Below are 27,196 nucleotides of genomic sequence, written 5' to 3' on the forward strand. Positions count from 1 at the left end.
AAGAAAAAAAGAAAAAGAAACGCCAGTGACGTGTGCACGTCGGCGGCTACGCTAACGTGAGACCGCGACACCGAGGGAGAAAACACCAAACCCTATTCCACAACCAAAGGAAACGCGGGAAAGAAACAGCGGGTCACGACGCGTGAGGGCGAGCGGGTCGGCAACGAAGAAGAACGCAGGAAGTCTACGCAGCAGTAGAAAAATACACATTACAAAAGGTGAGAGCGAGCGGGCAGCCATTTTGGCGATGAAGTTAGAGGAAAGTAAGTGCCCGTAAAGCTACGTCAGCAGGCATTGGTCGGACAAGTCGTCACAGACGGCATGACAGAAACGCCTCGCTGCTGCCTGCGAGGATTTCTCGCCGCTGCCGCTGACAGACATGGAAGGTTACGCTGCATCAAGCATCGACACCGGTGCTGGTGACAAATACACAACTTCATTATTTTCAACAAAACAGCAACAACTACTCGTCTTCCTCTGAAGAAGCTCCGCCTCTGTGCCGACGACTCCTCCCACCGTTACTACGACGCCACTTTGTCGTCCTTCTGCAAGAAAAACAGGAACAAACGCCAACGTTAGCACCGAGAGGCGACGGACTTTAAGGTCAGAAGGACGGGGCGGAACTCCAGCTCCTACTTCCTCAAGTCATGTGTTGGTCTGACAGGAGCCCTCTAACCCCGCCCCCTGAGCCTTCACTGTCTCGAAGTTAAAACACAATAACGTGACTTCACCCGGTACGCCGACAGGTCGGCGAACTCCCGGCCGGCCTGGTTTCCTCTGTATCCTCCCCTGTAGCCGCCACCGCCTCCCTGCGGTGGCCCAAAGGAGCCCCGGCTGGCCGGGCGACCCCGCCCACCGCGATAACCTGTGCCGCCGCGGCCACGGTAGCCCTGGCGACCTCGGCTCTGACGCAGAGGGATGCCGAAGGTTTCAGCGTTCATCCGCCGCTCCTCCGCCCACGTTTGCCTCCGCTCCCTGCAAGAGAAACAAGCGGCGGTGAGCGAGAGACGCGGCACGCTACACACAGGAAGTGGTCGGGGCTATGGTTAAAGCGACTCACCTCGGGAACCCCGACCCTCCGGACCGCTCGCTCGTCTTCCTGCCGGACAGAAAACATTTCCATTGTTAGTGACCGCGCCCCCTTCAGTGTACAGAAGCCACGCCCACACTGACAGCACTCGTACCTCGTGTCATCGCAGGAGATGTTGTCGAAGAACGACTTGGACTTGTCGTAGTAGCAGTTGGGCCCGAGCGGGTCGCACTCGTCGTCGGCATTGCTCTCACTATTCTGAGTCTCCACGCCAGAGTCGCCTTTATCCTCGCCGTTGAGTGCCTTCTCGTCTGCGAGGCGAACAACAGAAACGGGACACGCTCAGACGAACGTTACGCTTAACGCTGCATTTCGGCCCACCGTCGGTGACCTCACCTCGGAGCTTCAGCTTGCTCTGGAACTCGCGCTCCAGCTCCTCCTTGTTGAACTGCGCGTTGGCGCTCTCGAAGTCAAAGTCCTTCTCGAACTTCATTGGGCCGTCCCGGCGCACATTGAAGCGTCCTCTGCCGCGGTGACCGCCTCCTCTGCCGCGTCTGTTAGACGGAGCACCCGCGGCAGCTGAAGAATAGAGGGAGGACGAGGAGGACATTAGTTACCGTGGTAACTAGAGGGGGAGACACGAGGACGTGAACTGAGGCACATCCACGATGACGGACGACCTCGCAGCACTTCGAGGTAATGTCACATGTTAGCAATCACACATGCAGGTAACAGGAAGTCAGGTGACACTCAACTGACTTCCAGTTACCTGATAGGACACCGTGAGGATGGACGTCACGCTCCGATTGGCTCATACTGTAAACACAGAGCGGTATGTGTGGTGCCGACGCCGCATCTACAGCCTCACCTCTCCTCGTGTCCACGCTCTCCTGCGAGTGCTGCGCCTTCTGGCTGCTCTGTCCTGAGGAGGCTGTGCGGCCATGGGTGGGGCTTCGGCGTCCCAGGCCAGGAGCCGGTGCAGTAGTGGTGGTGGCTGAGGGGGCGGCGCTGGCTGCCTGATCCAGGACCGGACTCTTCCTCAGAGGGTCCAGGTTACCTGGGCTGGTTCGACCTGCAGAACCGGGGAAAGGTCACAGTTAGTGCGGCGCTACTCGATCATCAATGATCACGCCGAGAGAAACTCATATCAGAGAAACTGAGCAGGGCGTGTAGGTGTTCCTCACTTCCTGCTTCAGCACTGCAGGAGGACAGGAAGTGACTCATACAACTCTTCAGCATCACACGGTGATGAAGCAGCGCAGGAATTTGTGCTGACCTTTGAAGTCATTTAACACAAAGTAAAGATTGCACAATAAAGCAAAAACATTAAAAGGCGAACTGCGATGGGTCCATGACACGATCACGTGAAACAAACATTTGCAGTAACAGTAAAGGCGAAATTCTCGCTGCGTCTCTGCTGCAATCGGGATTTCTTATAACAACTGGCGAGCAGACACAACGCGCTGCGAGCGGCAGCTTCAACATCGCAGCTGACTTTTAATCCTCTGGACCGCGTGGAGGTCATGTGGAGCAGGAAATGAAGGCCTTGATGGCTCAGTCACGCCAACGCCACAAACCACCCCTGCTCGCTTCCTGTGGCATGAGTTATGTGGCACAAGGGTCACAGACAGACCCTCAACTAGGGCTGGGCCATATTATACCGTTCACGGTAATACCGGTATAATGTTAGGCAACGATAGGAAAATGAAATATCGCGATAGAATGGGAGTAAAACGCGCATGCGCAGTGCCTTTGTTTTCATACGCACATGGCCGATTGTTGAGTGAAACAGATGAACCAGAATTGGTTTGTAAAAATGGTGCAACTTCAGTGATGTGGAACTGGTTTGGTGTTTGTCCGTCAGATACACGACAAAGCACATTTTTTTGCATTACATGCAAGCGGCCGTTGTTATTGTCATATTTGTCGGACTAAGATGCTCTTAAATCTGGGAGTAATCTGGGTCCTAAACTCCGTATTCTTCAGGTCAAACAACACTGCAGCATCACTTAGAGTTAAAAACTGTCTAAATTCTTTCATCTTTAATAAAACGATCAGCATTGCTGCTTTACCAGGTGTAACTATGAAGTTTAACTTCCAGGCATCCATGAAAACAAAAGTTATTACATTTAACGGAGTTAGAAGTTAGCAGGAAGCTAGCGGAAGTTAGCTCGCTAGTTTCGCTAGTTACCTAAGCATGATATAGCATGTTCTGACAGAGATTTCTGAAAAAAATCAAACGTACAGCTCTGCTATCACTTCCAACATAAATGAAGACAGGAAACTAAACAGCAGTGACATTTGTAGGGTTACTGAAGTTGGGCTAGCTGGTATATAATGATGTGCTACGTGATCGCTAGCGACACAGCTATGTTAGCATAACATAAACAGTGAAGCTGGAGGACGAACACTAACACTTTTCCACTTATAAAAGTTAACGTGAAGGTTCCTGATGGTTAGAGACAAATGCAATCGCATGGCAGGATGCTGTAAACGGACCAAACTTCAGTCAGGAGAACAACTGAGATAATCCATCCACAATACGAGGTTAGTCATTAATATACTGCAACAACATGGGAATAGAGCAGCTGCCAGAGAATTCAACATTAATGAATCAATGGTACAGAAGTGGAGGAAGCAAGAAGAATGAGTTTAATAAAGTTTGATTTATCTGACTGCTTTGTTTCGCTTAATGTGCCTTATAATCCCGTGCACCTTATGGTCCGAAAAATGCGTACTGCACACTGCAGTTTAATGTTGCAAAGCACCTCTTTTTAACTTCAGTGGATATTATACATGGTTATGCTCAGGATATGTCAGCCCATTTCTACTGGAAATGCCTTTTGGTTAAACTTTCAGCAAGGAATTTGCATTTGCACTGTTACATTTTTATAAAGCTTTAATGTACATAAAAACCAGCTTCTTGTTTAAGTGAAAATAAATGGAAGGTTGTCTTTTTGCGCTAGTAATGTTGTGGAGTTGTATTTTGTCTCGCATCAATTATATCGTCAGTTATATCGTTATCGCAAATTTTCAAATATATATATATCGTGATAAATATTTTTGGCCATATCGCCCTGATCTACCCTCAACCCTTGGATTTCATGCCCGGCGAGAACCCCACCCCCCCTGCTTACCTGCAGCACCAAGCTGCGGCGACACCAACGGGCTGCTGTTGAACTGGCTGTAGGCGGGGACCGGAGCTCGGCTGAAGAGGCCGTAGGAACCGGCTGACTGGAATGGGGTTGGCGCCGTGGCGGACGAGGAGCTGGAGCTCATAGATGACTGCAGGAGGAGGAAGAAAGGTTAAAGGTCACATCAGCTCCTCGTTTCATTTCTCGCAGAAAACTGAAACAGGAAGCCTAATTTGTCCCTTTCACAGTAAAGGTCCTGTGATAGCAGAGGGGACAGATTAAAATAAAGCTCTCTCACACATAGCTCAGCTTACAGGAAGTGGTGGAAATAATATTTCAACATAAGATAGACTGGAAGTGGATCGGTCAGGACCCTCAGGTCAGAGGGGCCAAGTCCAATCAGACAGCCCACAGGCCAAACACGACCTTGCCTCCTCAGGACGGGCGTACCTGGACGATGGCAGGGTCCTGGGGCAGCGAGCAGGTGGGTTTGGGTGGTTCGCACACGGTCAGGTCCTTGATGTCGCTGCCTCTGAAGATGATGTACTCAAACGTGTCATCCCGAGGCGGAATTGGCCGGTCGGTGGGCCGGTCTTCAGTGCCGAACGAACGAACTGTCAGAGGAGGAAACAAAGTGCTGCTAGAATCACAGGTCAAAGGGGAAACAGGGTTCAAACCACCCCTCTTAAATTCACCCTAATGGAGCACCAAATGCTAATTAGAGCAGAACAGTAGTCTAGGTGATGCCCCTACTACAGAGAGGAGAGCATTGGGTGACCTAGTTATTGATCGTCAGGCACCTAATGGCGGTCAGAGGAGCTGTGGTCTGAGCTGGGAGGAGACCGGACACATCTCCTCTCAGATCACCCGGAATACCTGCAGAGGGCTCTGGGAAATCTAAGGAAACACATATACATACAGCCCTCACTCTGGTGTGTGTTGTTTTTTTTTTTTTTGTTCCTGCTCTGTCACAGGTCACGTGACACCGTGCTTCACTCGCACAACATAACGCTTGGACATAGCACCACAAAACCACGCGATCCACTATACTACTTGTCCCGGCTCCGCCTGCACCGGTCTGTGACGTGCACTCAGTGACGTCAGAGAGTGCGGCGAGCAGGTGAGGCTGACCGGAAACGAGCATGGTGTCGGCTTCCTCTACTGGCTAGCGTTAGCCGGTTAGGTGAATCACCTGTTACTCTATCTGCGCACAGAGAGCTGGTGTGAGCCGTCACAGCAGTTTAGCCTCCCTTTATCCGCTTGAACCCGAATAAGTCGGTGCAGTTTCATGCTAGCTCGGCAGAACACGCTTTTTGTGACGAATGTTAGCATGATAGTGTTAGCCAATGGGTTTAGTTTAGCGTGCTAAGCTCGGCTAAAACTGCTAATCACCGTTGTTTACGCCCGCGCAGCCGCAACTCAGCAACACAAACAAAGCTTAAACCGAGCAAGAGCATAGCCGCGAGCCCTCCACTCACGCGGCAGTGCTACCTTTAGCCAGCGCCACTGTCGAGTTCTCGGTGTCGATGGTGTAGAGGATGCCTTCGTAGCGGATCTCGGCCTTGGAGATCAGGCTGATCTTGCTGCCGAGGTAGGGGGTCCCGCCGCTCATGGTGCTGTCCGTGACTGGGAGCTTCTAGCAGAGAAACGGACAGGCGCCTTGTGTGAAGTACACGCGAAACAGAAACGATCCTTCGGGGGGTCTGTGTGTGTTGACTCTACTGCGCTCCGCGGCTACAACATGGCTACCTGCTCCTCCATCTGAGGCTCTGAGCGCGGGGGCTAACGATACTACCCAGCATCGCGATATTTCACGGCTTCGTCAGCTGTAGATCTGAGGATGATAGAAGAGACGGCAGCTGCTGGCCCTCGTATGGAACAATAGAACTACTCTACCATAGCACCATACCAAACAACACGTTTAATTAAAGGGTCAGTTTTGTTTTCTTGATTCTTTATTAATATTCTTTTATTTATTCACCATCCAATGTTTGTCTGAAGCCTGGTCAGTTTCCACCTTCTCCTGGGAGCTCTTCCCAGGTCAGATGTCTTTAACCTCTAGGAAATATCCTCCCGAACTATCTCAGCTGCCTCCGAAGCTCCTCGCCCACCTCTAAAAAACGGAAGCTTTAGAGCTGGAAGCAGGAAGGACCGTGTGGCTCTGTTGAAGTGGTGGATTGTGACAGTTCACAGATGTAAACATGTGTGGAATAAAATCAGCAGGATTTATTGACCAGATTATTGAGAAATCTGATTGATAGATAGAATCTGATCAGGTTTCTCCTGGATCCTTTTGTTTTCTTTTACTCCACTTTTGTTTTTACGGGTTATATACGAAGCCTCTTTGTCCTCGTTGGCTGAATTGAACGGAACGGAACCTGTGTTCAAATAAAGTTTTGAGTGGCTGGACTCTGCCCTCACCTGCGAACTCACCTGTACACAAAGAGCTGCGGCTCTAATGGAAAATCTGCCTCTCCTATCTCTATGCTCGGAAGCGAGCCGGATCCTCGGCGCATGCGTACATTCTAAAATACGATTTGCACAACGGTCCAGCATCAAAGATGGCGGGAGCCTCCGACCCACTGGAGGACATGCTCTTCAATGAGGTGGACGAGAAGGCGGTGAGCGACCTGGTCGGTTCTCTGGAATCTCAGCTAGGCGACCGAAAGCCTCCCGCGCCTCCGTTTTCCGCCGGGAAACGAGACGCGGCTCCGTCGGCCGCGGGCCACTTCTCAGGGAAAGTGCGCGGAGCGGAGTCCGCGGAGCAGCCGCAACAAGGACATCCCGGAGCGGTGCTGACCCCGGAGCCCGCCGCAAGCGAGCCGCCGTCCGCCGCACCGCTGCCCTCGTCTACCTCCGCCGGGCCCGCGGGAGCCAGCCTGGCCGCGGTCGGACCGCCTCCGCCCGCCGGTTCTCCGGGACCGGGACCTCTCGGCGCTCCGGCCGCCGGCGCTAGCTTCCCCCGGGCTGCGGTCCCGGGTCCGAGCGCTGCGGAGGCGGTCAGGAGCTCTCCGCCCGGACTGCAGAGCGTGAACGGCGGTACCGGAGCCGCCAAGTTGGTGAGCTCTCCCGGTGTTCCTGCGACCGCCGGGGCCGGCCCCGCGACTTCACAGCCCGGCTTCCCCGTACCTCAGCACTCCGGGGGCTCCCCCTCCGCGGTCCTGCAGAGGCTCCCCAGCCCGGCGGCCCAGAACGGGCTCGACCCGCAGGGCGGCCCGCCGGCAGCCCCCGCCGCCTCCGCCTCTCAGGTCGTGAACCACAACAACCCTCTCATGCACGCCAAGGTGCTCGTGCCCAGCCAGCCCGCCACCGGAAGCTCGGTCATACTGACCGGCACCCCCTCCCCGGTCCAGGCCCCCATCAGCCACCCTCAGACCGGGACCAGCACGTCACCCTCCCCCGGGGCTAAACCCGCAGTCAACGGGGTGTCCCAGCCCGCCGTGGCCGTGGTGAGGCCGCCCGGACCGGCCGTGGTGGCCACCTCCATCCCGCAGCAGAGACCCGGGCTGGTGGCCGCCACCACCCGGGTCGCTACTTCGCAACCCTCGCTGGCTGTCCGGCCCCAGCAGCAGACCACCATCCAGCTGCCCCAGGGCTTCACCATGCCCCAAGGTGAGGACACACACACACACACACACACACACACACACACGCACACGCACACACCAGGTGACCCACAGTCTCCCAGCTGATCTGTGAGCCGATCAGTGATCGATCGTCCCTTTGAGGAGGACCTGATTCTGTTCAGTAACTGATCTGCTGAGAGCTGGCAGCCTCTGATGGAAGGCTATCGATGAAGTGATCAGCTGCTGATCAGTTTATGACTGATTAATCGACTAATCTGAACGTTTCATAGTTGCAGCTTTGAGGTTTTTGTTGTGTGAATGTTAAATCAATAATCTGATCAGCAGGCAGATTGTCAGACTGAGGTTGGCTCTGTTTGAGTTCCTGCTCCTGCTGTGTGAGCCACAGCGACCACAGCAGTGATCAATAAAGGATTCTGATCAGTGGACTAGCTCGAGTCTCCAGCTCCTCGGGGTCACGTGACCATATTCAGCAGATTGTTGAGAACGATTGATTGTGTGGGTTGGTCAAAGGTGAGAGCTGAGACAGGAAGTGAAGAGTCAGGTGTTGCGTTCAGGCGTAGTAAGTGCTCAGTTTACAGTAAATGTCCTGACCTGCCCCCTCCTCCTCCCCCTGCAGGTATGGTTCTGGTCCGGACTGAGACGGGTCAGCTGGTCATGGTCCCCCAGCAGGTCCTCGCTCAGGCTCAGGCCAAGACGCAGCAGAGCCAGGCGGTGACGAGCATCACGCAGAGACCCGCCACGCCGACGGCCGCCACCACCATCCGGGTGAGCACTGCCCCCACGGTAAGCTCCGCCCACACAATGCAGGTGCGAGAGTTTTTTACTTCACATTTAATTTTTGTTTCACTGTCATACTCCCAATCTGATGAGCTTGACCAATCACAGGCAAGTTCTTCAGTAGGGGTGGGTTTCAATAATCAATAATCAATTCTAGCTTGAATGAGGCGATATCGATTCATTCAAATCCTGAATCGATTTTTAAATATATTGATTTTGCCCGAAACGCCAGAATCTCAGGTTAAACCTCACAACATTTCTACAACCACCAAACAGCTAAAACAGTAAATGCGAGCAGGAACACGATTCTGCACAGAGACGTAAACACAAAGGGCGGACCCCCCGACGCATCAGAATCAGTCAGCTGTCGGCGTTTAGCCCCAACGGCGTGCCCGTGTACGTGCCATCAGGTGAGAAAGCCGACAGCTCACAGATTCTGATGCGTCGGGGGGTCCGCCCTTTGTGTTTACGTCCTTTTTTGGGCTCGATTCTGAAGCGGTAGTTTTGTCTCTCCAACCAAACTTCACTGAACCAGCTGCAGATCCAAACTCCGCATCACATAAACATCGTCATGGACTCACTCTGACTTTGGATGTTTTGCTTCCACCACGAGAAAGTCACACTTCCTGCACAGCTCTCTCTCTGTACTTCAAGAACAGTTTCCCCTCTATAAATCTGTTTTCTGCATTATTGTGCACCAGTCACCCGTTGTTCACAGCGCTGTCGGCCGCTGTGCTTTATTTGATTTAATTTAACTGACCTCTGACAAGGAAGCGTAATTTCTGCTGTTCAATACTGAACAAATGTAAACTTTTTAAAATGCTGTGTCTCTAATCCTGTAACTTTGCTTCACTTCAGCAGCATCAGGTCATGTTTATATGTTGATTCATGGTTTTCTTCTGTGTTTGATCGACTGCAGAATATTTTAAGGTTGTCTGCTATAAAACGCCAGAACAGGAAAATCTCCTTCATGTGTTTGTGTGTTGCTCACTTACTTTGACACAAAGGCCTCTGCTGTGATGCTCACACCTCTGATAAAGTCTGACAAGCTGTAAAAATATGAATATGTGCTGATAAATGATCAGAATTATAATATTTCTGACTGTCTGGGACAAAATTTCCCTGATTCGAATCGATCAAATCGGGACCTCGTGAATCGGAATCGATACCCAGCCCTACTTTTCAGTTTATTTACTGCTGCAGCCAGAACAGAGGCCAAAGGAGGGGGAACAGCTAAGCTGTAGAGCCTCTTTACTTCACTGTGCAATACTTTTTGTTAACAGTCAGCGGTGCAATAGACTTCAATGCCCTTGTATTCTTATTCTATTTATTCTTTTTATCCCTTTCGTATATTTTCTTTACATATGTGTGTATAGATAATCTTCTGCTCACGTTCTGTAACTTCTGTCGGTGTTGCTATTGGAAACCGAATCTCCCAGAGGAACCCACCCGAGGGATTAATAAAGTTTATCTTATGTTAGAAGTCAAGCCCCTCCCCTTTTAAAGCTCTGGGGAGGGGCTTTAATGAATTAAAAAGGAAGTCCTTCTGTAGTGCTTGTTTGTGATTGGTGGAACTGATGTTACCTGATGGTGCGGTTTGTTTTTTCCCCTCCTCCCCGCTGTCGGCAGGCACCGGGCACCCCTCAGACCGTCCGCCTGGCCACACCTACTCAGACCAGAATGATTCAGCCTCCCTCCACGACTGCCGCAGTGCAGGTGCGTTTCCTGCTGGCAGCACGTCATGTGACACCTGATGGTTATTTTAAGCCTCTTTTCCACCAGTCTCTAACGCTCCATTAACAGTTAGTACCGCCTCAGCGTGCGTGGGGTTGTACCTGTTACTAATCAGGTTGTAGTAACAGGTACCCACAGGTACCACACGGCTGTGGGTCAAACTGTGTGGTCGCCAGTGTTGGGGAGTAACGGAATACATGTACCGCCGTTACGTATTTAAAATACAAAATATGAGTAACTGTATTCCGTTACAGTTACCGTTTAAAAAGGTGGTATTCAGAATACAGTTACTTTGTTGAAATAAATGGATTACACTGCGGTACTTTCCTGTTTCATATTGTGGCGGGTCAGGACTGTTTGGGTTTTGTTTGACAGCTACGCTCTGTTGTTCCAGGCGGCAGCGTTACGGTTGCCATGGTTACAGGGCGACGCTCTCTCTCTCTCTGCGACTGTGTGTTTCCTGGGTGAGAGAGCGCCTTTTCGCTGTTGTTGTTGTTGTGCTAAGCTAACAGGCAGAATGCTACAAGCATAGCTCTAAAGAATGTAGCATCATGGGCAGTGTAGTCCGTGCTGCAGGGAGAATGCACTGCCATACACGTTATGGGTCTGTGAGCGCGAGGAGGGAGAAAAAGGCGAGTGGAAAGGTACGAGTTGTCGTCGAGGAAAAACGGGAGCTGGAAGCATGTAAATATAATAATAACCACTGCAGCCAAGAAGAGAGCCTGACGAGCCCAGCTGTAAGTAAGCTATTAAGACTCGACTGTACACCGTGTTCGTGTTTTCCTCCGAAACAATAAGTTCTGTTGGAGCAGCCTTTCAACGCCTCTCTCTGTCTCTGCTAGCAAAGTTGACCCAGACAACAAAGTAAAGCTAGTTTTTGGCTACGAGCCGACAGGGACCCCGCCGTATTAGTCAGAGGTCCCTTTACTACAGTTCGGAGTCGCGGACCTTCAGTAATAGTAATAAATCACACAGCAATAGTACATTCACGTTGTTGTAAAAAGCATGATAATATATTAAGTAATCCAAAGTATTCAGAATACGTTACTGTCATTGAGTAACGTAACGGAATACGTTACAGAATACATTTTGGGGCATGTATTCTGTAACGGAATACATTTTAAAAGTAACCTTCCCAACACTGGTGGTCGCTAGCCTGTGATGAAGGCGACAGACGTGTTAGACCCCGCCTCACCTTCCACACCTGAGCTCTAAACTTTTAAAACTTATCAGACCGCCATCTTCACACCAGGTCTTTATTTAGAGCGAACGCAGCGGCGTGTGTCACATGAGGTCAGCCTGATGGTGGTCATGTGACTTGTCTGTTTTCTGTTGCTTTACAGAAGGCGCTCGCAGTGGCGCCCAGCATCACGCCGGTATCGGTGAAGATGACGACCCCCCAGAAGACGCCGACGGTGATCACGACGGGGGGGACGCCTGTCGCCAAACCTGCCGGTGTGCCGTCCACCCCCATGACCGGCACACCGGCGCCCGCAGCCTCGCCCGCCACCAGAGTCACCGTGGTGTCCCAGGTGGGTTCAGGTGTATCCGGCAGGTTTGGGCTGCTGTGATGGAGGCACTTCCTGTCTCTGACCCTCTGTCGTCCTCAACAGGAAATGCAGGAAAACGTAAAGAAATGCAAGAACTTCCTCGCCACGCTCATCAAGCTGGCGTCCCACAACTCGCCCTCGCCGGATACCTCGAAGAACGTGAAAGCCCTGGTGCAGGACCTGCTCGTAAGTAGCTCCTCCTCCTGCTCACTGCCGCCTGATTGGACCTATGGGGTCATGTGATCGTACGATGCCGTCTTCATGTTTTCAGGACGCCAAAATCGAGCCCGAGGAGTTCACCACTCGGCTGCAGGCCGAGCTGAAGTCCTCGCCACAACCCTACCTCATCCCCTTCCTCAAGGTACGGCTGTAGTACTGCGAATACTGCAGGTGTTACTGCAGGTGTTACTGCAGGTGTTAAGCGTGTGTGTCTCCACAGAAAAGCCTCCCCGCTCTGCGGCAGACGCTGCTCAACAGCCAGCAGTCTCTGATGACTGCACCCCCCGGCGCCGTGGTCACGCCCCCGGCCACCCCTGGCTCAGTCACCGCCGCCACCATCAGGCCGCGGCTGCCCGTCAACCCGGCCGGCGGCACCGTCCGTCTGAACGCACCCATCGGCACGGCGGCTCTGGTAAGAATCGTCAGGTTACAGGTCAACAAAAAGACTTTTGTAACCTTTGACCTTGTAAATATGAAAATATTTTGGATGTTTTAATTTGGAAAAACGCTCCAGCTGCAAACCTGCGTCAGACTCGTTTATTCGGACTCTAACGTCCTCACCGGAGCGCTGCGGGTAACCGTGAGCACGCCACTCGCCGTCAACAAACAAGTGAACGCTGACCCCTCAGAGGAAGTCTGAGGCTCAGCCCTCTGTGATGATGATGTAATGATGATGTCATGATGCTCTCCTGCAGCCTGTGTGCAGACCTGGAGTGCAGACCGTGCAGGCTCGGGCGCCGATTGTCTTCAGACCTCAGGGTGAGTTTGTCGAGCTGCTCGGCGCACCTGGAGAGTCACTTTTGTTTTAAGGGGCGGAGCCTCCCGCAGCTTAAGCTGCTCAGTTTTAAATAAATCGGCTGTTTTAAAGGTTAAAAAAAAGCAGCAAGCGCCACCACCAGGTGGCAGCAGACCGCAGGGTTATCAGGCCTGTTTCACAGCTGGTGGGAGGAGCTTTTTTATTTTTTTTAATAAGCATGCTTTTTTCCCTTTTCAGCTACGCTGCAGGTGAGAGGACCCACAACCATCATCAGCAAAAGCCCTGTGAACCTTGCAGCTCAGGCCAATCAGAAGAAGCTGAGCGATCCAGGGGGCGGGACGTTCAGGTGAGCAAAACGTTATTTAAAAAGTAAAAAGCTTCTGTGACACCTGTAAACTAACAATGGACACGGAACGATGGATACACTAGTCCCGGAGGTCGAACAGAGATACGGAGGCCCCGGAGCGCCAAAAAACAAGCATCAAAACAGGAAGTGCAGAACAGCTGTTTCAGTCACACAGGTCGGCTTTACTGAGGACGGTCGAGGGTCGCCTCACCTGAAACGGCACAAGTGACATTCATTTAAAAACATGAGCTGAGAACACCTGACCGTGTCGGATCAGTCTGGAGAAGGTTAGCGTTCTTAAGGTTGGGCCTCTGTGAGCACAGGTCACGATGATGAAGCACGCGTGACCTGTGACAGCAGGAAGTGACTGTCCAGCGTCTCTGGCTCTGACTGGTTCCTGATTTGGGTCAGAGGGGTTGCGATGAGCCGGAGTGTTACTCTGACCCGGCGAAGGCTCCAACAGAAAAAAAAGACTAGTCACCACTTCCTGTTGGAAGCGTAGTTCACAGATGAGGCAGCAGGGGGCAGTGTGTGCCCACAGCGAGCAAAGCTGAGTGTAGGTGTGAGAGGAACATATTTTAATACACTGCAATAAAAAATAAGTGTGTGCGTTTAAAAAAACAGGAAGTGACTTCATCTTTGGGCCAATGAGATTGGGGAACGCTGCTGTGCTTCATTCGCAGTGTGGACCTGAGCTCTGACACGTTCTTCCTCAGCCTCGACATCCCTAACCTTCCCGCTTTCCTTTTCTTAACCCGCAGAGATGACGACGACATCAACGACGTGGCTTCGATGGCTGGCGTCAATCTCAATGAGGAGAACGCCCGAATCCTCGCCACCAGCTCGGAGCTCGTGGGCACAAAGATCCGCTCGTGTAAAGACGAGGCCTTCCTGCCGAGCAGCCTGCTGCTCCGCCGCATCCTGGACACAGGTCAGTGTGAAAACTCAGCAAATCAGCGGGTCTCCTGATTCTCCTGTACCTGCTCAGGTATCACGCCTGAAAGCCTGTTTCACCTTCAGCCTCAAAGGTCAGCTGAGTCAGTCGGGACCTCCTCCTCCTCTGTCGGCTGTTCTTAGTGAAGGATGCAGGGAGGAGTCTAAAACTAGTTCGAGGACAGGAGGAGAACTGTAGGCGCTGATGAAGACGAATTCAGAAAGGAAATGAAGCCGGGATGATCGACCTGCAGAAACCACCTGCTGACGTGCAGCGGCGTCCCGTCCTGATGATCTCTGTTTTCTCGTCCTCAGCTAAGAAGTTTGGCGTCAGCGAGGTCCCGCCAGAAGTGGTGAACCTGGTTTCCCACGCCACGCAGTCCCGGCTGCGCACCCTGCTGGAGAAGGTTTCGGCCATCGCGCAGCACCGCACGGACGGCGGGAAGGTAAGAACGCTCGCAGCGTGCCTCACCTGCGTTTAGATCGAGCCGCCGTCGGGCTGTTTCTGGACGACTCCGCTGTAGATCTGCTGTTACCGTTGAGCTGCGCAGGCTGATGTTAAATTAGCAGATATTTAAATGGAGTCTGGTTTACATGTCCCGTTTCTCTCCTCCCCCCCCATCAGGATGAAGAGCGCTACGAGCAGACGTCGGACGTTCGCTCTCAGCTGCGTTTCTTCGAGCAGTTGGAGCGTTTGGAGAAACAGAGGAAAGACGAGCAGGAGAGAGAGATGCTGCTGAAGGCCGCCAAGGTACGGACACGTTTCTGCGTTCACCTTTCTGAAGAGTTCAGTTTAAAATGAAATGTTTTTGAAAGAAGCTGAGTTTGAAGAGGACCAGCTTCCTGTTCCCCGTCCTGATGTAACACATTTTATGCAAAGTTATATCAAATATACACTAAGTAGAAACGATCACTAAACTAAACACAAAATGAAACAAGTAAATCAAACTGCAATTGTATAAAAGGCCGGGCTTCTGCTTCTGAGAGACCAGACAGGTTCTAAAGATCAGGAGCCAATGGGAAGGCTGTTAAATCTGCAGGAGCAGCTGGTTGGTGGACCTCAGCGCCCGCAGGATTATATGGTTTCAGAAGTTCTGCTAAGTAAGCTGGTCCATCGAGACTCTTAAAAACAAACAGCTTGCATGCAGCGAAGTCAGATCAGAGCCAACGTATAAAGAGCTGCAATGACGGAGACGTTGGATAGATGTGTGTGTCTGTGAATGTCCACCAGCAGAGGACCCACATCTGAGCCCTGTGGAACTCCACGTGTGATGTTTGTGTGGAAAAACTCACCAAGAAAGCTCATGTTTCTCTAAAGGTTATAATTTCGTGGACGTGAAATCAAATTGTGTTTTTATGGGCCTGCCTAGTGATCAGTGCTTCCACTAGAGATGTACAAAGCAGCCGGTATTTGTATCTGTTGAGGGGGGGGAAGTATTTGTATTCGAGTAAAAATCCATTTTTTTGCATTACACTTCTAATTAATGTTATAGTAAGTAGTGAATGGACAATGGGAACCTCTGCTAATGTTAATTAGCCTATAGCCTACGTCTTGCTGTCTGCAAAAGACTAACATAAACGTACATACAGTGGGGCAAAAAAGTATTTAGTCAGCCACCGATTGTGCAAGTTCCCCCACTTAAAATGATGACAGAGGTCAGTAATTTGCACCAGAGGTACACTTCAACTGTGAGAGACAGAATGTGAAAAAAAAAATCCATGAATCCACATGGTAGGATTTGTAAAGAATTTATCCGTAAATCAGGGTGGAAAATAAGTATTTGGTCACCTCAAACAAGGAAAATCTCTGGCTCTCACAGACCTGTAACGTCTTCTGTAAGAAGCTTTTCTGTCCCCCACTCGTTACCTGTATGAATGGCACCTGTTTGAACTCATCATCTGTATAAAAGACACCTGTCCACAGCCTCAAACAGTCAGACTCCAAACTCCGCCATGGCCAAGACCAAAGAGCTTTCGAAGGACACCAGGAAAAGTATTGTAGACCTGCACCAGACTGGGAAGAGTGAATCTACAATAGGCAAGCAGCTTGGTGTGAAAAAATCAACTGTGGGAGCAATCATCAGAAAATGGAAGACATACAAGACCACTGATAATCTCCCTCCATCTGGGGCTCCACGCAAGATCTCATCCCGTGGGGTCAAAATGATCATGAGAACGGTGAGCAAAGATCCCAGAACCACACGGGGGGACCTGGTGAATGACCTGCAGAGAGCTGGGACCAAAGTAACAAAGGTCACCATCAGTAACACACTACAACGGCAGGGAATCAAATCCCGCAGTGCCAGACGTGTTCCGCTGCTGAAGCCAGTGCATGTCCAGGCCCGTCTGAAGTTTGCCAGAGAGCACATGGATGATACAGCAGAGGATTGGGAGAATGTCATGTGGTCAGATGAAACCAAAGTAGAACTTTTTGGTATAAACTCAACTCGTCGTGTTTGGAGGAAGAAGAATACTGAGTTGCATCCCAAGAACACCATACCTACTGTGAAGCATGGGGGTGGAAACATCATGCTATGGGGCTGTTTTTCTGCCAAGGGGACAGGACCACTGATCCGTGTTAAGGACAGAATGAATGGGGCCATGTATCGTGAGATTTTGAGCCAAAACCTCCTTCCATCAGTGAGAACTTTGAAGATGAAACGAGGCTGGGTCTTCCAACATGACAATGATCCAAAACACACCGCCCGGGCAACAAAGGAGTGGCTCCGTAAGAAGCATTTGAAAGTCCTGGAGTGGCCTAGCCAGTCTCCAGACCTCAACCCCATAGAAAATCTGTGGCGGGAGTTGAAAGTCCGTGTTGCTCGGCGACAGCCCCAAAACATCACTGCTCTCGAGAAGATCTGCATGGAGGAATGGGCCAAAATACCAGCTACTGTGTGTGCAAACCTGGTAAAGACCTATAGTAAACGTTTGACCTCTGTTATTGCCAACAAAGGTTATGTTACAAAGTATTGAGTTGTATTTTGTTATTGACCAAATACTTATTTTCCACCCTGATTTACCAATAAATTCTTTACAAATCCTACCATGTGGATTCATGGATTTTTTTTTTCACATTCTGTCTCTCACAGTTGAAGTGTACCTCTGGTGCAAATTACTGACCTCTGTCATCATTTTAGGTGGGGGAACTTGCACAATCGGTGGCTGACTAAATACTTTTTTGCCCCACTGTATAACTCCCACAAGTGCATACAATTCGACACAACTACACAAGCGTTGTTTTAACCTTTTAAACCGAACTTTAACGTTACTCTGTCAACAGCCTGTTGTCCAAATCCAGTCCCCAACCTTTTTTGCGCCACAGACCGGTTTATGTCCGACAATATTTTTACGGACCGGCCTTTAAGGTGTTGCGGATAAATGCAGCAAAATAAAACCAGTACTGGTACCAAATAAAATTTATTGATAACACACGGCAAAAGACAGAGAAACTGAGGTAACGATCAAAACAATAAATATTAACGATAAAACCCTGAAAACCGTAAATTTCACACCTGAACCTCAACACTCGCGGCCTGGTACCAAAAGGCTCACGGACAGGTACCGGTGCATGGCCGGGGGTGGGGACCGCTGGTCTAAATGTCGCGCTAACAGCTGCGTAAACAGAGCGAACACGAGAGCACCTGTGCAGACGTCAATAATGCAGCGTAATTGATTAATCTTCAGATCCTCGCGAAACTTATAAACTGCCTCCGGAAACCAGTTAAGGTAGAACAAAAATCTATTCAACAAAACCAGTGATGCAGTTCAGCCGAGCCTCTCTGTTGCTGTGGAGCAGCCCACACGTCACTCGCTCGTGCACTCATGCGCTGCAGTCTCATGAGGAAACTCAGCTTTTTGATATAAAGTTTTTCTTGTTCCCGAATACAAATATTTTTTAAAGTATTTATTTGAAATAATTATTCGTAAAAAACGCGATATTCGTGCCTTTCCGAACACCGTATTCGAATTCAGCTCCACCCCTAGTTTCCACTAATCACAGCTCACAGTGAAAGCACACCTTCACTCTCAGGCGTGTTTCTAAAATGAGTGCGTGAGCCGCCTGGATGAAGGCGGCGGCTCGCAGTCTAACCCTCAGCGTGCACGCAGGTTAGATTTCAGGTGTGTTTGCTGCAGGAAGTCCAAACTGAGGAGCTCTGTTTGCGGTCCTGGATCTTCTGTCCTCTCTGACAGAGAAAAGGTTGTTTCTGTAACGATCTCTGCTTCGCTGTGTGCCCTCAGGCGTCTCTCTGCTCATCACTGATGAGCTCACACTAATAGCTCGTGCTTCTGTCCCCGCCTGAGCTTAGACACTCTGATTTGAAAGAACAGACTGTAGGTAAAAGATGGGGAGAACATATAGGTCCTCGTCCCGCATGTACTTAGACTGATGTAACCCCGCGCAGCTGTGATTCCTCGAAGGATGCTTTCCTCCTCCTCATTTAGACCATTTGTGGTTGATAATTTCACAGTTTTTTAGTCGTGCTGCCGACAGTTGGAACAAACCACTGACTGGCTGCTCTCATCAAAACGAGCTCGTCAATGCCTCGCCATTTTCTCTTCCGTTTTCCGCTGTCTAACTTTGGGTTCTTCCTTGGACACCAGCGTTTTTGTTTTCGCCCGCCCACTTAACTCCAGAACTGTAACGCCACACGCCTGAAGTTACCGTTTCCCTCCTTCCAGAGCCTTCTCCATTAGTACTCGGATCGGCTCACCATGGATCGCCACGGCTTGACTTGGATCGACTGGTTTTCCATCACAATGCTTTACTACCTAACCTGCATGATCGTCGTCATAGCAACATGTCAGAACATCGCGCGACACGAGCGCTTCAAAGCCGATATACCTGCTGCTCGCTCTGTGGCTTTTCGCTCGGGGAACACACCGTTGTTGTTGTTTGTAACCAGTTCTTTTCAAAAATGGCGGTTTGAATTTTCATGAACGAACCGAGTGATGCTACTGACCAGCCAATCGGTGACATGCAGTCTGACGACATCACATGCTGGGATCACATAATTGCATAAAGCAGACTAGCAGCAACGTGGTGCATTGCTGCCCCAACAGGTCAGGAGTTCAATCTAAACCCGCCACGGTGGCCTGGGGCAGGTGATCATTTCCACCCGTGGATGCTGTTGCAACATCACCCAGGATTCTCTTTGTGTCGATTACCGAGGTTACCTGCTCCCTTGACCCCAAACTTTAATAATGTCTGAGCTGTGGGCCGATGTCTGACAGGTGAAGATGAGCAGATTAATGCATCTACTCTGTTTTTACTTCCAGAGTCGTGCCAGACAAGAAGACCCTGAACAGGCTCGACTCAAGCAGAAGGCTAAAGAGGTACACCTGTCTGTCTGTGCGTCTGTCTGTGGGCCTGTCTGTGGGCCTGTCTGTCTGTCTGTGGGCCTGTCTGTCTGTCTGTGCATCTGTCTGTGCGCCTGTCTGTGCGTCTGTCTGTCTGTGGGCCTGTCTGTGCGCCTGTCTGTCTGTCTGTGGGCCTGTCTGTCTGTCTGTGCGTCTGTCTGTGCGCCTGTCTGTGCGCACGCCTGTCTGTGGGCCTGTCTGTCTGTCTGTGGGCCTGTCTGTCTGTCTGTGCGTCTGTCTGTGGGCCTGTCTGTCTGTCTGTGGGCCTGTCTGCGCGTTTGTCTGTCTGTCTGTGCGCCTGTCTGTGCGCCTGTCTGTCTGTGCGTCTGTCTGTGCGCCTGTCTGTCTGTCTGTGCGCCTGTCTGTGCGCCTGTCTGTCTGTGCGTCTGTCTGTGCGCCTGTCTGTCTGTCTGTGCGCCTGTCTGTCTCTGTGCGCCTGTCTGTGGGCCTGTCTGTCTGTCTGTGCGTCTGTCTGTGCGCCTGTCTGTGCGTCTGTCTGTCTGTGGGCCTGTCTGTCTGTCTGTGCGTCTGTGTGTGGGCCTGTCTGCGCGTTTGTCTGTCTGTCTGTGCGCCTGTCTGTCTGTCTGTGCGCCTGTCTGTCTCTGTGCGCCTGTCTGTGGGCCTGTCTGTCTGTCTGTGCGTCTGTCTGTGCGCCTGTCTGTGCGTCTGTCTGTCTGTGGGCCTGTCTGTCTGTCTGTGCGTCTGTCTGTGGGCCTGTCTGCGCGTTTGTCTGTCTGTCTGTGCGCCTGTCTGTCTGTGCGTCTGTCTGTGCACCTGTCTGTCTGTCTGTGCGCCTGTCTGTCTCTCTGTGCGCCTGTCTGTGGGCCTGTCTGTCTGTGCGTCTGTCTGTCTGTGGGCCTGTCTGTCTGTGCGCCTGTCTGTCTGTCTGTGCGCCTGTCTGTCTCTCTGTGCGCCTGTCTGTCTGTGCGTCTGTCTGTCTGTGCGTCTGTCTGTGGGCCTGTCTGCGCGTTTGTCTGTCTGTCTGTGCGCCTGTCTGTCTGCGCGCCTGTCTGTCTGCGCGCCTGTCTGTCTGCGCGCCTGTCTGTCTGTCTGTGCGCCTGTCTGTCTGTCTGTGCGCCTGTCTGTCTGTGGGCCTGTCTGTGCGCCTGTCTGTCTGTGGGCCTGTCTGTGCGCCTGTCTGTCTGTGCGTCTGTCTGTGCGCCTGTCTGTCTGTGCGCGCGCCTGTCTGTGAGCCTGTCTGTCTGTGCGCCTGTCTGTGCGTCTGTCTGTCTGTGGGCCTGTCTGTCTGTCTGTGCGCCTGTCTGTCTGTGCGCCTGTCTGTCTGTGCGCCTGTCTGTCTGTCTGTGCGCCTGTCTGTCTGTGCGCCTGTCTGTCTGTGCGCGCGCCTGTCTGTGGGCCTGTCTGTCTGTCTGTGCGCCTGTCTGTCTGTGGGCCTGTCTGTGCGCCTGTCTGTCTGTGCGTCTGTCTGTGCGCCTGTCTGTCTGTGCGCCTGTCTGTCTGTCTGTGCGCCTGTCTGTCTGTGCGCCTGTCTGTCTGTGAGCCTGTCTGTCTGTCTGTGCGCCTGTCTGTCTGTCTGTGGGCCTGTCTGTCTGTGCGCGCGCCTGTCTGTGCGCCTGTCTGTCTGTGCGCCTGTCTGTCTGTGCGCCTGTCTGTCTGTGAGCCTGCCTGTCTGTCTGTGAGCCTGTCTGTCTGTCTGTGCGCCTGTCTGTCTGTCTGTGCGCCTGTCTGTCTGTGCGTCTGTCTGTCTGTGCGTCTGTCTGTGGGCCTGTCTGCGCGTTTGTCTGTCTGTCTGTGCGCCTGTCTGTCTGTGCGCCTGTCTGTCTGCGCGCCTGTCTGTCTGTCTGCGCGCCTGTCTGTCTGTCTGTGCGCCTGTCTGTCTGTCTGTGCGCCTGTCTGTCTGTCTGTGCGCCTGTCTGTCTGTGCGCCTGTCTGTCTGTGGGCCTGTCTGTGCGCCTGTCTGTCTGTGCGTCTGTCTGTGCGCCTGTCTGTCTGTGCGCGCGCCTGTCTGTGAGCCTGTCTGTCTGTGGGCCTGTCTGTCTGTGCGCCTGTCTGTGCGTCTGTCTGTCTGTGGGCCTGTCTGTCTGTCTGTGCGCCTGTCTGTCTGTGGGCCTGTCTGTGCGCCTGTCTGTCTGTGCGTCTGTCTGTGCGCCCGTCTGTCTGTGCGCCTGTCTGTCTGTGCGCGCGCCTGTCTGTGGGCCTGTCTGTCTGTCTGTGGGCCTGTCTGTCTGTCTGTGCGCCTGTCTGTGCGTCTGTCTGTCTGTGCGCCTGTCTGTCTGTGCGTCTGTCTGTCTGTGCGCCTGTCTGTGCGCCTGTCTGTGCGTCTGTCTGTCTGTGGGCCTGTCTGTCTGTCTGTGCGCCTGTCTGTCTGTGGGCCTGTCTGTGCGTCTGTCTGTCTGTGCGCCTGTCTGTCTGTGTGCCTGTGTCTGTGCGCCTGTCTGTCTGTGCGCGCGCCTGTCTGTGGGCCTGTCTGTCTGTCTGTGGGCCTGTCTGTCTGTCTGTGCGCCTGTCTGTCTGTCTGTGGGCCTGTCTGTCTGTCTGTCTGTGCGCCTGTCTGTGCGTCTGTCTGTCTATGGGCCTGTCTGTCTGTGCGCCTGTCTGTCTGTCTGTCTGTGCGCCTGTCTGTCTGTGCGTCTGTCTGTGCGCCTGTCTGTCTGTGCGCCTGTCTGTCTGTCTGTGGGCCTGTCTGTCTGTGCGCGCGCCTGTCTGTGAGCCTGTCTGTCTGTCTGTGCGCCTGTCTGTCTGTGCGCCTGTCTGTCTGTCTGTGGGCCTGTCTGTCTGTGCGCGCGCCTGTCTGTGCGCCTGTCTGTCTGTGCGCCTGTCTGTCTGTGAGCCTGTCTGTCTGTCTGTGCGCCTGTCTGTCTGTGCGCCTGTCTGTCTGTCTGTGGGCCTGTCTGTCTGTGCGCGCGCCTGTCTGTGCGCCTGTCTGTCTGTGCGCCTGTCTGTCTGTGCGCCTGTCTGTCTGTGCGCCTGTCTGTCTGTCTGTGGGCCTGTCTGTCTGTGCGCCTGTCTGTCTGTGCGCCTGTCTGTCTGTGAGCCTGTCTGTCTGTCTGTGCGCCTGTCTGTCTGTCTGTGGGCCTGTCTGTCTGTGCGCGCGCCTGTCTGTGCGCCTGTCTGTCTGTCTGTGCGCCTGTCTGTCTGTGCGCCTGTCTGTCTGTGCGCCTGTCTGTCTGTGACTTCATTAAGTGTAAAAACTGAGTCATGTGAGTATTCCTGATGTTCTGATTGTTCCCACAGATGCAGCAGCAGGAGCTTGCTCAGATGCGACAGAGAGACGCCAACCTCACTGCGCTCGCCGCCATCGGCCCGCGCAAGAAACGCAAGCTGGACTCACCGGGCGGAGCTGGCACAGAGGTAAGACACCAGCTCAGAGGTGGTGTAAGAAACAGAACACAGCAGGGAACCACATCATCATCATCATCATCATCATCATCATCATCGTGTATGTGTGATGATGTCAGCTGCTAGCTCAGCTGTTCTTCCAATCAGCTGTGCATCATGGGGCGCTACTGCTCAGAGCCCCTGCATGACCAGTTGAATACATTACTGAACAACCTCCACCTTTATCCACCCGTATAGGTGATGACTCACTGCTGCCTCCGCTGGTCGTCAGAGGAACTGTAGGTTTACTTCTTCTGCTGCTGCGCTTTTAATGGCACAGAGTGGAGAACCTGCAGCGTGTCTGACCAATCACGAGAGAGCGCGCGTGTATATAACGACCCTCCCTCTCCTCAATTCAGGCTGTGAATGTGAGCAGAGTTGAGTGAAGGGGGTCAGTGTGTGCCTGGGGGCTGTGAGGGTCTGACTTTCCCCCTCTGCCACCTCCCCCTCCCCTCAGGGGCAGCCATTCATTTCTGAAATGAACTGAGACAGCGGGGGTGGGTGGTGCCCCCCTGTCCTGCCTGGGGCTGGCCCCCCAGCAGCCGCAGACAAAGCCAAGCCCCTACAGAGAAATCCAGCATTTCTGGGCTCGTTTAGCAGATACAGAGCAGCTGGCAGCAAGCGTGGGGGCGGGGCAACAGGGGCGAGGCACTCCGGTCGGAGTTGCTGTGTTCATGTTTTAGTAACGGTGTGCTGGCGCCATGCTCGTTTGACTAATGAGTTAACTTATTGGCTTATGAACTGGGTTGGGCTCCAGATGTTTGCAGCTGTCAGTGCTTTTCTCAGGAAATGAAGCTCCTGATTGGAGGTTGAGAGGAATGACCACGCGATGGAGTGTGTGGCGCGAGCTCACTGAGCTCAGCCTGCATTAGGATCAGACGCCGTTTGTGTTCGTGGACGCTCTGAGCTCAGAGGAGTCAGCTCAATGAGAAGCTCAAACCTTACCGTGTGGCAGCAGCGCTGCAGAGTGAACCGCCGTGGCTCCTGTAGTCACCCTGAGGGGCGTTCACGAGCCCGCAGGGCGTCGGTGTAGATGGAGCCTTTACCTGAGCCCCCGCTGAGCGTGAGTTCACACACCATCAGTGTTAATGGTACAAGCTTAGACGGCCCGCTGAGGGACAGAGGTCACATTCGTGTGGGGCGAGGCGGTGTCGGGGCAGCTGTGGTTGGTGCTGGGAGAGTCTGCGTTTGTGCCGTGACACCTGCTCAGGTGTTCTCACGAATGCGCCCCACTGTTAGAAACAAAGGCGTTCAAACTGAGCCTGAAGGCGATCAAAGCCGAATGAAAGGAAGCGTTTGTGCTTCCTGTTGGTGAAACAAGGCGTCTGCAGGCGTGCATTCAGAGCAGGCTACAGCCTGAGGTGGTGGGGGCGGGTCCGGGGCGGGCAGACCCAGCTGAAGCCTGATCGGGCCTGCAGTGGATGCTGAAGGGCAAACTGCTGCAGCTCCAGGGCAGATTAGAAAGAGGCAACACAAATCTCTTTGTGCTGGAAATTTCCAGCGGAGAGGGAGCAGCGCTCGGACGCCGTGACATGTGCTGACAGGACTGAGTCGCAGACGCGTGCACGCAGGTGTCACTGTGGCGTTGTCAGCTCTGAATGAAACAGGAAGTCCATCTTCCTTCATATAACATCCAGCAGAGGGAGGAAGAGCATCCGTCATCCTCAGGAGCAGCTCGCTCTGAATTCCTCGCCAACATGAGCCTGGTCGGCTTCGGTAATCGGGTCAGCCTGCAGCTCGCCATCACGTTCGCCATCAGCTGACTGCAGATACCTGCAGCTCTGTGAGAACCCATCGCTCAGGGCCTTTCTGGATTATTGGGGCCTTTTCGGTCGTGGGGGGGGGGGCTTCATCAGTTTCTCTCGTTTTGGATGCTTGAATATGATTGGCTCACCTTAGACCGTGTGACTGGAACTGCTGCGACGGGCATGTTGGAGCAGCAGCTGCTCAGTACTTTGACTAATCGCTGCAGGGCTGGGAGTCACCTGACCTCCGGCTGCCGGCGCGCCCTCCGCACGCAGGTGTGGCCCGGCAGCAGGTCTGGACCCAGCGAGGGATTAAAGCAGCGTGGGAGAGCTTGTGCAGACATGGGGCGGAGCCTCGGCATAGACCCGGCATCTCTAAATGCACCAAACATGGAGGTCAAAGGTCGCTGTGCTTCAGGCACTTTTTAAGACCGCGAGACAAACGGTGTGTCAGAGGTCGCACAGCAAGTGCAGCTTTAGCTCATCAGGATGTTTTTTCCTTCCATGTTTGTTTCCTGCTCACTGCCTCCTCTCTCCTTCCTCCTCTCCAGGTGTCCTCGGGCTCAGCCGCCGGCTCCTCCGTGGCCGGCTCCTCCCGCCAGCAGCCCCGCCAGCGCATCACACGAGTTAACCTCAGGGACTTAATCTTCTGTATGGAGCACGATCGGCCCACGGCTCGCTCCCTGATACTCTACAAGGCTCTGCTGAAGTGAGGAGGGAGCCACCGCAGCCGCCCCCCCTCGCCCCCAGTCCTCCAGCGGAGGTGTTTGATTCTGGTCTTCAGTCCTTACGGCACCTTTCAACGCTCAGCTCTGCTTTTACGATTATTTTTAGAAAAGGACATCCCGCCTCAGCTCGCCCTTCCGTTAGCGGAGCACTCCACTGCTCTCATCCAGATCAGGCCAATCAGAAACCAGATCCAAGGCTGATTGGACAGATTGTGATTGGCTGAAAGGCTGGTCTGTTTTGGTGCTCGGCTGCTCGTTGATGCAGTTTAAAACAGGGTGTGAAACGCGGCCTGGGTTATGCTATCGAAGCTGTGGCCACGCCTACCCCTGTAGTTGAGTCCAGCAGTGACGTCTGGAACAAACTGCTGTTGAATACTGTTTCAAGTCATGTGACCAGGAAATAAACTGCCTTATTAAGTCCGCCCCCTCCATTACCCACAATCCAGCTGGACCTCGAGAAGCTGTGTGGGAGATCTCCTCTGTTGTGTCTAGCCGCTGACTTGAGGAACATCACCACATCACCTGTAATTATTCTCTTAGTTACTCATTTGAGCAAATTCTACTTCAGCGTGGAGTTCGTCAGGGCGCCACTTTGGGTCCTTTTGTTCTTCGCCAATGTTTCTGGTTGCTGTGGTTTCTCTTCCTCTTAGAAACCTTTCGTCCACAGCAACTCCTCCGCTGCAACTCCACGCAATTAGTCCGCCAATCAACACGTGAACCGTCTCGCGCGGTTTCACGTGGTGTTCCTGTGACGCCATAAAAAGCTGAGCTGACAGGCATGCAGCGTGACACTGAGCTTCTCCTGTGAGATGAGGTGGCGAGCGCCTCCGGACTCCAGCGCTGTACCTGAACAGGTGCCTTTGAGTCAAACCTTTCCCGACCTCTTTAGATTTCCTGTTGGCCCACTCAGGACGCCAGGCTCGCAGGCTCATCGTTTTGTTTTGAAAGTTTTCTGATCGCGCTCAGATCCTTCGGCTCAGTTCCGTCACGTGATGGGAGGAGCTTCTTTTCACGATGTTGTGTTCGTCAAAGGAACAGTTTAACATTAAGACAAATCTGTGTGAGAGCCGGACGGTCAGATCGGTGAAGTCGTGGCGTTTTCGGGCAAATCGAGCGCAAAACCTAGCAAGATTTCACAACCTGAAAACTTTTTATCGATTAGAAAAATCAATGTCCAGTTTGTTTTGATTAACCAGCTGATTCTTTTCTCAGATAATGAAATTACAAATATCCTGTTAACGCAGACTGACGCCCTGGTAACCACCCGTTGTTGTTGTGATCGCCCGCTGAACACGCACCTTGTCTGCAAACGCGCTAAAATCTTGTTGCCTGTGACGCCAAAGCTTTTACTTTGAAGGTGAACTATTACAACTTCCGGCATGGTTTCCATGCAGCTCGGAAAACATCAGCCGCGTGATCACGAGGATTTGAATGCAGCGCCATCTGCAGAATGCAGATTTATTTATTTTCCCTAGCAACTGTGGTTACCGCGGTTACCGTAGGGCAACTGTAGCCTAAAATTCCAACTTTCTACACGTTTGAGGAAAAAAAACATTTTTCCTCATGAAGTCGTTTCTTTAGAAAAAATGTTGATGACGAGTGGCTTCATTGGAAGGGGGCGGGGTCTGAACGTCACGACTCTCAGCAGGTAGACTGACGGACTGTCCCTTTAAGGTGAAACAGGAAGTGCTCCTCCTGGCGGCGGCTGCGTGCGACTGGACTCGAGCCTCGTGGTTGAAATGCAGTTTGAAAGTTTCCGGAAGGTTTTTAACGCTTTAATGTCGGTCTGTGTGGCGATGGCGTAGAGCCCTATGAACTGAAGGACGCCATTTTTGGGACTATTTATATTTCCTACATTGTGTATTCGCACCTGAGGCCCGCCGGGCCGTTTTACAGTCGTTTGTACCTTTGCAAAAAAAATGAAATAAAGAGAAGGAGAAAGTGGGCGGAGCTTTG

The 27,196-nt window shown here is 52.5% G+C and overlaps 2 protein-coding genes across 6 annotated transcripts; one reads left to right on the forward strand and one right to left on the reverse strand.

Moving 5' to 3' along the window:
- lsm14aa (LSM14A mRNA processing body assembly factor a) lies at positions 1-6,581 on the reverse strand. Its single transcript, XM_080875331.1, has 9 exons — positions 5,656-6,581; positions 4,615-4,778; positions 4,168-4,315; positions 1,899-2,102; positions 1,427-1,609; positions 1,185-1,341; positions 1,061-1,099; positions 732-975; positions 1-545 (listed from the first exon to the last, which is right to left on the reverse strand). Exons 1-9 carry the CDS (start codon positions 5,774-5,776, stop codon positions 522-524), a joined length of 1,284 nt encoding a protein of 427 aa, XP_080731457.1. The 5' UTR covers positions 5,777-6,581; the 3' UTR covers positions 1-521.
- A 16-nt stretch (positions 6,582-6,597) lies between these two features.
- On the forward strand, positions 6,598-27,183 carry LOC308392350 (transcription initiation factor TFIID subunit 4-like). 5 transcript variants are annotated; one of them, XM_080875324.1, is made up of 15 exons: positions 6,598-7,776; positions 8,368-8,558; positions 10,158-10,244; positions 11,606-11,794; positions 11,876-11,998; positions 12,084-12,173; positions 12,252-12,443; positions 12,727-12,790; positions 13,026-13,134; positions 13,896-14,065; positions 14,383-14,513; positions 14,693-14,818; positions 19,348-19,404; positions 22,624-22,740; positions 25,064-27,183. In XM_080875324.1, exons 1-15 carry the CDS (start codon positions 6,726-6,728, stop codon positions 25,223-25,225), a joined length of 2,859 nt encoding a protein of 952 aa, XP_080731450.1. In that variant the 5' UTR covers positions 6,598-6,725; the 3' UTR covers positions 25,226-27,183. The 5 variants fall into 5 exon arrangements, with proteins under 5 accessions (XP_080731450.1, XP_080731452.1, XP_080731451.1 ...); XM_080875326.1 differs by having other exon boundaries at positions 8,368-8,516; XM_080875325.1 differs by having other exon boundaries at positions 8,368-8,534; positions 25,064-27,182.
- The last annotated feature ends 13 nt before the right edge of the window (positions 27,184-27,196 follow it).

The sequence above is a fragment of the Rhamphochromis sp. 'chilingali' genome, assembly GCF_963969265.1.
Source record: "Rhamphochromis sp. 'chilingali' genome assembly, chromosome: 2".
In the NCBI taxonomy this organism is placed as follows: domain Eukaryota; kingdom Metazoa; phylum Chordata; class Actinopteri; order Cichliformes; family Cichlidae; genus Rhamphochromis; species Rhamphochromis sp. 'chilingali'.

Excerpts from the sequence above, each read along its gene's own strand:
- lsm14aa (XM_080875331.1), bottom strand. The coding sequence starts at position 5,776 with ATGAGCGGCGGGACCCCCTACCTCGGCAGCAAGATCAGCCTGATCTCC. Across the intron at positions 4,779-5,655 it reads GACAGTGGCGCTGGCTAAAG|TTCGTTCGTTCGGCACTGAA; the intron begins GTAGCACTGCCG and ends CTCCTCTGACAG. Across the intron at positions 1,342-1,426 it reads GAGCAAGCTGAAGCTCCGAG|ACGAGAAGGCACTCAACGGC; the intron begins GTGAGGTCACCG and ends TTCGCCTCGCAG.
- LOC308392350 (XM_080875324.1), top strand. The coding sequence starts at position 6,726 with ATGGCGGGAGCCTCCGACCCACTGGAGGACATGCTCTTCAATGAGGTG. Across the intron at positions 11,999-12,083 it reads CCCTGGTGCAGGACCTGCTC|GACGCCAAAATCGAGCCCGA; the intron begins GTAAGTAGCTCC and ends TCATGTTTTCAG. Across the intron at positions 19,405-22,623 it reads TCAAGCAGAAGGCTAAAGAG|ATGCAGCAGCAGGAGCTTGC; the intron begins GTACACCTGTCT and ends TTGTTCCCACAG.